The sequence below is a fragment of the Gossypium hirsutum genome, chromosome D13 (assembly GCF_007990345.1).
Source record: "Gossypium hirsutum isolate 1008001.06 chromosome D13, Gossypium_hirsutum_v2.1, whole genome shotgun sequence".
Taxonomy (NCBI): domain Eukaryota; kingdom Viridiplantae; phylum Streptophyta; class Magnoliopsida; order Malvales; family Malvaceae; genus Gossypium; species Gossypium hirsutum.
This window is the reverse complement of record NC_053449.1, coordinates 62305691-62317981: the sequence shown is the minus strand read 5'-3', so window position 1 is coordinate 62317981 and position 12291 is coordinate 62305691. Positions and strand designations below refer to the sequence as shown.

The window sequence follows — 12291 nt, the reverse complement described above, 5'->3', positions numbered from 1 at the left end:
GGAGTAAAAATATGTGTAATAAATTTCAAAACGATTTTGGTTGAAATAATAAATTTAAAAAATTAATATTATAATGTTCTAGAGTCAAATCCGATTATTTGTAAATATTTTTCAAATTTTTATATAAAAAAGAATCATGTATCGTAATCAAAAGTTTTGGGCGAAACACTCACAATGAGAGAATACACGTTCAACTCTTAATATTATTAAGAAAGGCAGACACAAACCTCGAATAAAACAAAGATATAAGATACAAAAGAATCGTGTATTATGGAATGCAATTAGAGTAATAGCTATAATATATTGGAGTAAAATCGGAAAAGCTTTAAAGAGAATTCATACATGTCTCTAAAACAACATACCATGAATTAGGTAGGATTTTAAAGGCGAACCTAGGTATCAAGATCTCAGAGTCTTAGCCTTTATCAACACGTCATTGGCCTTGATGACAAACTTAAAATTTTGAAATTTTATAATATTATATTCGAATCTAAATATTAGATGTTATTTTGATTTAAATGAGTTTTCCTTTTCTTTTTCCCTTTTTATTCTATTGCGTGAACAACAATTGAAAAACCAAAAACAAAATGACAAAATAGGGTTGAATTAAAAAAATTATTTTGGCCAACTAATTTGGAAAGTTCTAAATAAAAAAAGTCAGAATATATTTTTACGATTTAAATTATAAGCCTTGGATGAAATTAGTAGAAGTTTCTTCCTTGTAAAAATTATTTTATTTTCACATATATTTTCAAATTTAGTATTAAATGAGGGTGGTTAAAATATGTCATAAGTCCCTGTACTCTTCAAAAGCGTGGAATTTAGTCTCTCTACTTTTCAAGTTTTAAAATTCAGGTTCAACTATTATCATTGTTAATTTTTTTGTTGTTGTTAAATTTAGATTAATTACAATCAGGAACCCCCCCCAAAAGTACCAAAATTGAATTATAAATGTTTTATTATGTATTAATTTAGGTTTTCATCATTTTTGAAAGAACTTAATTAGAATTTTTTTCATTTTTAAGAGGGCAAAACGTAATTTTATCATATATCAATTTATAATTTGATCATTAATAATGGACTAAACTTTATTTTTGAGGGCCAGGGCCCTATTACTTCATTTTTTTAATCATATAGTTTAGTCAAGGAAAAAAATGATATAGGGACTTAAATTTTAATTTTTTTGAAAGATATAGGGACTTATAGCATATTTTAACCTATGAGGTTTCTTTTTCAAATGATGAGATATTATTTTTCTTTTTCAAATGTCACATTTTTTTTTCATTGAGGTCACATCGTTTAGCATGTACTATGTAAGTTAAGTTTGAGTATCTCGTGTTATTGATTTAATTGAATTTGAACATTATAATATTTGATTCGAACGGTTTATTCACTTAACTAAACATTTCACTTTTTGTATATACTAAAAAACAAAATTGAGCTCAAATTTGATATTGATTATAAAAATTAATAAATAAACTTAATTTAACTCGAGTTCAACGTTGAATCTCAAATTCAAATCAGTATTGTTTCTATTTGAATTTAACTTAACTCGATTATATCCCTATTATAAGACTCTAACAATCACGACAAAATGCTCACATTTTTAGCCAGCTCTCGAACAATAAATGATATTACATAATACAAAAAAATTACAATTTCTAAAGAAGTTAAACTATAAATCTACCACTTTGGGGGGTTATAATCGACTTCCAAAAATTTGAAGATGAATGCAATTTTATTACTATATTAACTTAAAATATTATAAATTTTAAAAAGGACTAAACTATAATTTAACATCGAGCAGAAACCCTTGTATGTCCTTTTAACATCATCCTTAATAAGTTGATATTATAAATAAAAAGATATCTACAGAAATTTCATTTCAACAAAAATCATACATAAAAAAGAAAGAAAAAGAATAGTACTATGGTGTAAACAACGCATTACACAATCTTCGAGAGCTTTTAGAAGAGAATATATTCCCATTTTTATACCACATATGATACCAAGAAATAAAGTGATTTTTAGGATATTTAGAACTTGTAATAAAAGTTGAGTTTTTCATTAAAAATTTTATTTTATACCATAGTTATATATTGTGACGGACTCTAATCTAAATAGTCACTTTTGTTTGCCTCGGGTTACATTGTAGTGATTTATGTTTGAAATGTTACGTTTTAGTCACTTACGTTATCGTTTTGTTACGAAATGGTTGCTCTGCCATTAAGATATGTTACTTCCCAAACGGCAATTTAAAATGAGTTTTCAATGCCAACGTGGATGTCCAACCGAATTAAATAAATTTAATTAATTAAAATTTCTAAATTAATTAAAGGAAATTGTTAATTTAGTTTCCCAAAATAATCAAAACCAATGCATCAAATTAATCCTAGAATTGGAAAAAGAAAATCATTGGTCTCCTTTTTCTTTTAGTTTTCGTTTCTATTTTGATTGAAAAAACCATCCATTTTCATGGTCATATTTATTGAATCGAAACATTAGAAATCAATTTGAGTGCTCCATCAATCAAATGGGTTTTTTTGTTCAAAATGGAAGAACAAAGAATCAATTTAATAGAGGTTCACGAATTACAGTAAGTAAACAAGGCTTATTGTTCTTTACTTGGGTTTTAGGTTAAGATATTATGAGCTTCTTATGCAAAAAGGTGATCCATATTTTCATGTTACATGTGACAAACAAAAAGGACATGTTTCAACTTTATTTATTTGTGTATTGTGGGCAACTGCAATAGCAAGCAAGAATAAAGGTTGGTGCGTCTATTTCTTTTTCTTTTTCTTTTCTTTTGTTGTTCTGCTCTTCTTTTCTCTTCTTTGATGATAACAAAAAAACTCAAACTGTTACTTCTTTTTAAATTAGGGAAAATTGAGTTTTAGGGAAAAATTTTGTACTCTATTTCATTAATTTTCTTGAATTTTTCTCATCCTAGCTGAACATTCATGTTGGCATTTAAAATATATTTTAACTGTCACGTTGGACTGTCATTTAGGAGGTAACAGATCTTAATGACAGTGTGACCATTTTGTAACAAAACGATAACGTAAGTGACTAAAACGTAAAATTTTAAATATAAATAATCAAAATGTAACCCAAGTCAAACAAAAATAACTATTTTGATAAATTATCCATCTAAATAAAATCCGTCAAATACATCCTAAGTTTAATTGGTAATTAAATTATAAATCAATTAAATTGATAAAATTTCAAATTGTAAAAAAATCATATATTAAAAAGATTATATAAATAATTTAATTTATTTTTAAAATAAATTTATGACTATTTTACCTATCTAACTCAAAAAAATTAATATTTACAAAAATGACTCTAGTTTAAAAACACACTCAAATGACCTAAAATGAATAGTAAATTTGAGTTATGGGGACTAGATGGCTGACACCACTAACTTTTTATTGAAGAAATAATATTTAGGGTTTTAAACACTAGGTGGCCGACACTCACGTATTTTTTTCAAAATTTTTTTGGGTGCTGACACATTGATGGCCGGCAGCATTTATTTGATTAAAAAAATTATTTTTTTGAGGTTTGAGGCATCGGCCAACAAATGGTCAAAGTCACCCAACAAAAGAGATGAGAATATTGCAACATTAACCCCTCCTTGTCTTCCTATCTTTTTTATTTCCCCAGTTCAATTACATATTTTATATTTTAAAATAATATTGGATTACTTATCATATTGTTAATTATTATTGCATTGCTGGCATTATTATTAAATTAAAAATTTAATTTAAATTTAATATGCACAATTAAATTAAACTTTTTTTTTGATAAAATTACAATCTACTTTAATGATTTTCATCTTTTATAATACTAAATTATTGTTCTTTTTATTTTAAAAAATAACGAGTAATATATTTATATTTTTTTAAAATATACAAAGATGACGATCATCTAGTGTCCAAAACCTGAAAAATTATTTTTTAATTAAAAAATAATGGTGTTGACCGTCTAGTCTCCTAACCTAAATTTACTGTTTATTTCAAATCATCTGGGTCAAATATTTTTGAATCAGAGTAATTTTAATAAATATTATTATTTTTGGATCAAATGCTAAAATAGCCTAAATTTATTTAATTCCCACATAATGAGTCTAAGAAATTCTAGTATTTTCTTTATATTCTCTCCTGAAACTATAAAATGATGAGGTCACAATAATAACACATGTCGTTTTAATACAATGTGAACAAATGAAAATCATCACAATACCACATATTTTTTTTTCAACGTGGCATTTCTAAATTCCACATGAATTCCATGTGACCTACTTAAAACCGCACATATAAATTATATCAATTTACACAAATTTGTAAATATGATCTTAATTAAAATAATAAAATCGAAATTATAATAATTATTATTGGGAATTATCCATATTTATGGAAAATCAAAGATATAGGTATCAAATAATAGAAAGTCAAAGATATGGGTATCAAATATTGGAAAGTCAAAGATATGGGTATCAAATATTGGAAAGTCAAAGATATGAGTATCGAGATATTGGCATAATAAAATCTGAATATTTGCAATATATGGTCCCTAATTGTAAAGTGACTTTGCAAGTTGATCCCTGAACCTCAACTATAAATAGGCATAACCATCTCTCGTTCTGTATCTCAAACTTGCCATTCTCTACTTAAGGCATTGTTTTCTCTCTCTCTCTTTGTAAATTCTCACTTGTATTTTGGAGTGAAATATATTTGGTAGTACCCGAGGACGTAGGCAAAATTTGCTGAACCTCGTTAAATTCTTGTGTTCTTTATTGTATTATTCTGTATGAATTGTGTGTGTGATTGTAGTGATTTATTGTGCTATTAAATTACGATTGAGGGATATTCTGGCTAGGAAAGACTTGGTACTTAAGCGATCCTTGTGATCCACCTCTCTTTCTTGGGAATTGAACTTAGTGTGATTTTTTAGTACAATAATTTTACTCTTTTACACGCTTCCGCACAACAATTGGTATCAGAGCTAGATTCGTACTTGGGGAATACGATCGTTCACGGCACTGTTCACGTACTGTAGTTGGGATTGAGGAGAAAAAAATGGAAAAGTCATCGTCAAAGACTACTGTGACCAATGCGAAATTTGAAGTAGAGAAATTTGATGGTACCAATAATTTTGGTATGTGGCAATGTGAGATCCTGGATGTCTTATGTCAGCAAGAGCTGGATATAGCCCTTGAAGAAAAACCTGACAAGATGGATGACAATGAGTGGGCCAAGATCAATAGACAGGCATGTGGAACAATTCGCCTATGTTTGGCCAAAGAGCAGAAGTACTCTGTCATTAGGGAGACATCAGCGAAGAAGTTGTGGGATACACTGGAAGAAAAGTTTCTAACAAAAAGTCTTGAAAATAGGCTTTATATGAAAAAGAAATTTTATCGATTCACGTATGCACCCGGTATGTCGATGAATGACCATGTGAACTCATTCAATAAAATTTTAGCAGACTTGCTAAATTTGGATGAGAAATTTGAAGATGAAGACAAGGCATTACTGTTGTTGAATTCTCTTCCTGATGAATATGATCATCTTACCACCATATTGCTTAATGGGAAGGATACAATCACATTTGATGCAGTCTGTAGTGCGTTGTATAGATCTGAGACTCGAAAGAAAGATAAAAAAGATCACAGAGATACAACTACAGAAGTCTTAACAGTAAGAAGTCGTTCGCGCAGCAACAAATCTGGTAGAAGGAGTAAGTCCAAATGGAGACCTGCCAAAGATGAATGTGCTTTTTGTCGTGAGAAAGGGCATTGGAAAAAGAATTGTCCTAAGTTACAAAAGGGTAAAGCTATTTCTGATGCATGTGTAGCGGAGCATGATGAGGAGTCAGACTTTAGCTTGGTTGGCATGGCAATGGCATGTCATACAGATGAGTGGATTTTGGATTCGGGATGTACTTACCATATGTGTCCTAATAAGGACTGGTTTTCTAGTCTTAAAGAACTAGAAGGTGGAGTTGTTTTTATAGGCAATGATAACGCTTGTAAGACAATGGGAGTAGGTACAATCCAATTGAAGAATCACGACGGCTCAATTCAAGTCTTGACAGATGTTCGCTACATACCTAGCTTGAAGAAAAATCTTATCTCATTAGGGGTCCTAGAATCTAAAGGGCTCACAATCACTTTGAGAGATGGATTACTAAAGGTAGTAGCTGGGGTATTGACGGTGATGAAAGGCACAAGAAGGAATAATCTGTACTATTTAAATGGAAGTACAGTTATTGGATCAACATCAACAGCTTTTACGAAAGATGCAGATTCAGAGGCTACCAGGTTATGGCATATGCGATTGGGACATGCTGGTGAAAAAGCTTTGCAGAGTTTGGCGAAGAAAGGCTTGTTGAAAGGTGCAAATTCTTGCAAATTGGAATTCTGTGAACATTGTGTTCTGGGCAAGCAGACGAGGATAAAATTTGGTTCAGCAATTCACAATACAAAAGAAATTCTGGACTACGTTCACAGTGATGTGTGGGGACCTACTAAAGTGGCTTCTTTGGGAGGTATGCACTATTTTGTTACTTTTGTTGATGATTATTCAAGAAAAGTATGGGTGTATCTAATGGAAAGGAAAAATGAAGTTTTGGATGTATTTCTGAAATGGAAGAAGATGGTGGAGACCCAGGCTGGTCGAAAAGTCAAACGACTTCGATCAGACAATGGTACTGAGTACAAGAATGATCCATTTCTACAAGTATGTCACGATGAAGGTATTGTACGACACTTCACTGTTCGAGATACACCACAACAGAATGGGGTGGCAGAACGTATGAATCGGACTATACTGGAGAAAGTTCGATGTATGTTGTCCAATGCTGGATTGGGCAAAGAATTTTGGGCTGAGGCAGTTACATATGCGTGCCATCTAATTAATCGGTTGCCATCAGCTGCAATAAATGGAAAAACTCCTATGGAGAGGTGGGCTGGTAAACCTGCTATTGATTATGATTCTTTACATATTTTTGGTTCCACTGCATATTATCATGTAAAAGAATCTAAGTTAGACCCAAGAGCAAAGAAAGCATTATTCATGGGTATAACTGGTGGAGTAAAAGGATACCGTCTCTGGTGTCCTGATACAAGGAAAATAATTTTCAGTAGAGATGTGACTTTTGATGAATCAACCATGATGAAGAACAATGATTCACAAAAGGATAACACAACCAGTGGCACTTTGCAGCAGGTGGAGCTTGAAAAGGTTAATGATGATCCAGCTAATATTGAAGGAACAAATGATGAAGAAGTTTCGACCCAAGAACTTCTACAACAACATGATTCAATTGCATATAGAAGGCCAAGAAGAGAGATTCGTATGCCTGCTCGCTTTGATGATATGGTGGCCTATGCACTTCCAATTGCAGATGATGATGTTCCTTCTACTTACACAGAAGCAAGAAGTAACTCTGATAGTGTAAAGTGGAAGCAAGCTATGAATGAAGAAATGCAGTCTCTTCATAAAAATAGGACTTGGGAGTTGGTGACACTACCTAAAGGAAAGAAGGCAATTGGATGCAAATGGGTATATGCAAAGAAGGAAGGATTTCCTGATAAAAATGAAGTTCGATACAAGGCTAGATTGGTAGCAAAGGGTTACGCTCAGAAAGAAGGAATAGACTACAATGAAATATTTTCTCCAGTTGTGAAGCATTCGTCTATTCGGATTTTGCTAGCCTTGGTTGCGCAATATGATCTTGAACTAGTTTAGCTCGATGTGAAGACCGTATTTTTACACGGTGATTTGGAAGAGGAAATCTATATGACTCAGCCAGATGGATTCAAGGTTGCTGATAAAGAAAATTGGGTTTGCAAACTGACAAAGTCGCTTTATGGATTGAAACAATCTCCAAGGCAGTGGTACAAGCGATTTGATCAGTTCATGAAAGGGCAAAGGTATACAAGAAGTAAATTTGATCATTGTGTGTATTTTCAGAAGCTACAAGTAGGATTTTTCTTATACTTGTCTTATATGTTGATGATATGTTGATAGCATCTAAGAGTAAAGTTGAAATCGAGAGATTGAAGACTCAACTCAACCTTGAGTTTGAGATGAAAGATCTAGGTGAAGCTAAGAAGATCCTTGGCATGGAAATATGTAGGGATAGAGCTCATGGCAGAGTTAGTTTATCTCAGAAGCAATATTTAAAGAAGATACTACAGAAGTTTGGCATGAACGAGCAGATTAAAGCTGTAAGTACCCCGTTGGCTTCTCATTTCAAGCTTTCTGCACAACTATCTCCTTCGACAAATACGGAACAAGAATACATGTTACAAGTTCCGTATTCTAATGCAGTAGGTAGCTTGATGTATGCAATGGTGTGTACAAGACCCGACATTTCACAGGAAGTTAGTATAGTGAGCAGGTATATGCATAATCCTGGAAAAGGACATTGGCAAGCTGTGAAATGGATTCTACGGTATATTCATAAGACCATAGATATTGGATTACTGTTCAAGCAGGATACTACACTTGGTAAAGGTGTTGTTGGGTACGTTGATTCTGATTATGCCGGTGATTTGGACAAACGAAGATCAACCACTGGTTATGTGTTTACTCTTGTTGGAGGACCAATAAGTTGGAAGTCTACACTGCAGTCTACAGTTGCGTTGTCAACCACAGAAGCTGAATACATGGCTGTAACAGAGGCTGTAAAGGAAGCTATTTGGTTACAAGGTATGGTTAAAACCTTGGGATTGGTCCAGGAGCATATTAATGTGTATTGTGATAGTCAAAGTGCTATTCATTTAGCAAAGAATCAAGTCTATCATGCACGTACAAAGCATATCGATGTACGTTTCCACTTTGTGCGGGAAATTATTGATGAGGGGAAAATTCACCTTCAGAAGATTAAGACTGCAGATAATCCCGCAGATATGATGACCAAGGTGGTAACAACAATCAAGTTCGAACATTGTTTGAACTTGATCAATATTCTGCATGTTTAACAGTTGAAGAAGGCACTATCAAGTGTTGTTGACAAAGGCAGAGAGAATTGTGTGAAGATAAGATTACTCGAATCAAATCTTCAAGGTGGAGATTATTGGGAATTATCCATATTTATGGAAAATCAAAGATATGGGTATCAAATAATAGAAAGTCAAAGATATGGGTATCAAATATTGGAAAGTCAAAGATATGGGTATCAAATATTGGAAAGTCAAAGATATGGGTATCGAGATATTGGCATAATAAAATCTGAATATTTGCAATATATGGTCCCTAATTGTAAAGTGACTTTGCAAGTTGATCCCTGAACCTCAACTATAAATAGGCATAACCATCTCTCATTCTGTATCTCAAACTTGCCATTCTCTGCTTAAGGCATTGTTTTCTCTCTCTCTTTGTAAATTCTCACTTGTATTTTGGAGTGAAATATATTTGGTAGTGCCCGAGGACGTAGGCAAAATTTGCTGAACCTCGTTAAATTCTTGTGTTCTTTATTGTATTATTCTGCATGAATTGTGTGTGTGATTGTAGTGATTTATTGTACTATTAAATTACGATTGAGGGATATTCTGGCTAGGAAAGACCTGGTACTTAAGCGATCCTTGTGATCCACCTCTCTTTCCTGGGAATTGAACTTAGTGTGATTTTTTAGTACAGTAATTTTACTCTTTTACACGCTTCCGCACAACAATTATGACATTTAAAATTTAAAATTAAAATAGTATATATAAATATATGATTTAGACCTCATCACACGAAATGTCCCAAACGATGAATCAAGCTTAAACTGCATCGACCCAGTCGAACGAGATGAGTTCTAGTACAGTCCAAAACTCTTGGAAGTTGGAATATGTGGACATATTAATTTATTCACTGTCTTTATCAAGGCGTTACCATTTGGCACTATCCTCAATTCCTATATATTTAAAGTAGGCTTATAGTATCCACAAATCTAGCCACCCTCATATGGGCGGCTTTCGGTTGTTCCAAGTGGACATCAATGGCGCTTATTTCATTATATATATATGTAAAACCTGAAGTGACCTACATAGTATACAAATGTCACTATAGCATGAGCATGAATTCATCTTGTTCATTTACCTAATATTTTTTTACAACGATCTATAATTTGCTAGATTTTTACTCAACAGCAAGCTTCCTCACCTTCATATGATCTGCCATTGCTTTTCCTGTAAACAAATGATAATAAAACAAATGGGACCTTGTCATGCACGTCGGTCCGCGAAAAAAAAGAGCGATGGAAGTGGTTTTAAGAATGTGATACCTGACATGGGCGTCGAGCAACGGTGGTGGTAAACCATGTGCTCCACCGTTTCTCCTTGTGCTACTGTTTGATTGTCGGTGGGACGAGCATCTTCGTGTGGTTGTTCCTCCTCTGCTAGAGCGTTAGCTGACTCGGTGTTTAATGTTGTTTTTGTTGTGGCGACTTCCACGGTGACCTTGCTAATGCATTGGATTTGTTCTGAATAAAAAGATGCAACAAAATATTTAGGGAATATCACATATTTGTATAATGTTACAAGAATTTCATGGCGGCCGCGGCCAACACCGGCTTCTATACTCCATCGACGGAATACCGAATCTATCTCATTGGAATATCTAAAGATCACGATTTATTTTTGTATTCTAACATTAGAAGTAGAGCATGGAAAGGCTATCGGAGCCACCATGGTTCGGGCAAAACTTAGACGAGGCCAGTTGTAATATGCACGCATTAAACTCGAGGAGACGATTCAACCACCATTTTTATAAATTTTAACACCATACTTCACTGTACTTGCACAAACAGGATGTGCATTTACTGGGAAAATTTTACATTCCCTTAATACACCGAGTAAGTTATGGTGGTTCAAGACGGTTCACTTTGTCAAGATGACGGATGGAGGAACTGGGTTTTGGGATCGGAGGTCTTTGAATGTTAGCGGGAAAGTGCTTGGTATAGGGTTGCTTTTCTCTCTCATTAGGGGCTCCTCTAATCCCAAGATGCCCGGCGTTAAGCTGGTAAGTCGTACCAAAGTGTAGGTAAGGTGGCGCCATATTTAGATCCTGTCGAGATCAGGGACGAAGGTAGGGGTTAGGCAGGGCCTCGGTCCCTTAAAATGAAAATTTTATGTTTCAATCTCTTCAAAATCTGTAAAATTACAATTTAGCCTCAAAAATGATAAAATTTTAATTTAATCCGAAAGCGTGGCAAAGGTTGGGTTGGTCAAATGGTAGAATTCCAATATAAAGCCCTCTAATAAGTAAAGCATTAAATTTAAGCACCCAAAATTTCATAATTTTATTTCCAACCCTTAACAAAATCAAATTACATTTTATTTCAAAGCAATAATAATAATAAATTAAAAACTAGTACCTGATGAAAGGGAACCCATTAGTTGAGAAGAAAGCAATGGTGCATACATATAAGTATCAGATTTCATATACTTGTCAACCATCTTTAACACCTTCTTCTTGTTTCCTTTAATGGGTTCTTTCAATTTCGGTCCTTCAAAAAAAAAAAAAGGGTATGCCCCCATTGATGCAAAAAATAAAAAGAAACTAGAAAAAAGCTTCATTAAAAAAACAAGTACCTGCTGAGATTGAAGGAGAAATGAGAGGAGCAAACATGTAATTATCGGATTTCAAGTAATTAAAAACATTGGTCAAGAGTTTCTTTTTCTTGGCTTGTTTGGTGTTCTTTTCAACACCCAATGAAACTCTCTTTGATTTCTCCATTGTTTTTTAAAAGAAGTTGGATTTAGCAGATGAAGGGGGAGATAAAAATGATGAACAGAGGTTTTAATGGCGGTTGGATTTTGGACAGTGTCGGTGTTTTATGAACTGCCACGTGTCCTCCAGTTTTGTTCTTTTTCCACCACGTGGAAACAACTAAAGTCTTGCTGTTTCTTTTCCCTTTATCCAGGTTACACTGATTTTTTAATAGGGTAAATTCCATAGGTAGTCCTTCATTCAGTAAATAATTTTTATTTTAGGCACCCAAAATTTAAAAAATTACAATTAAAGTATTCACATTATATAATTAGGTTATTTTGGTCATTTGCATTAAAATCACAAACGACAAGCTGATGTAGCTGTTAAAAAAATTAGTATAATAATAAATTTAGCTCTCAACTTTTACATATTATATCGATTTAATCATAATTTTAAAAATTGAACTTTCAAAATTCACAAATAATTTCAATTTTATCCTGAAAATCTTTTTCGTACCATCCATGAACCACTATCCATCAGATGAAATATAAGCCTTTTTAATTGAATGATTCAGATCTGTTAA

At 32.9% G+C, this 12291-nt stretch overlaps 1 protein-coding gene across 1 annotated transcript; it reads right to left on the bottom strand.

The window, feature by feature from the left end:
* Positions 1–9984: 9984 nt before the first annotated feature.
* Positions 9985–11766, bottom strand: LOC107937180 (uncharacterized). Its single transcript, XM_016870025.2, has 4 exons — positions 11588–11766; positions 11371–11502; positions 10279–10476; positions 9985–10183 (listed from the first exon to the last, which is right to left on the bottom strand). Exons 1-4 carry the CDS (start codon positions 11730–11732, stop codon positions 10134–10136), a joined length of 525 nt encoding a protein of 174 aa, XP_016725514.1. The 5' UTR covers positions 11733–11766; the 3' UTR covers positions 9985–10133.
* Between the last annotated feature and the right edge of the window lie 525 nt (positions 11767–12291).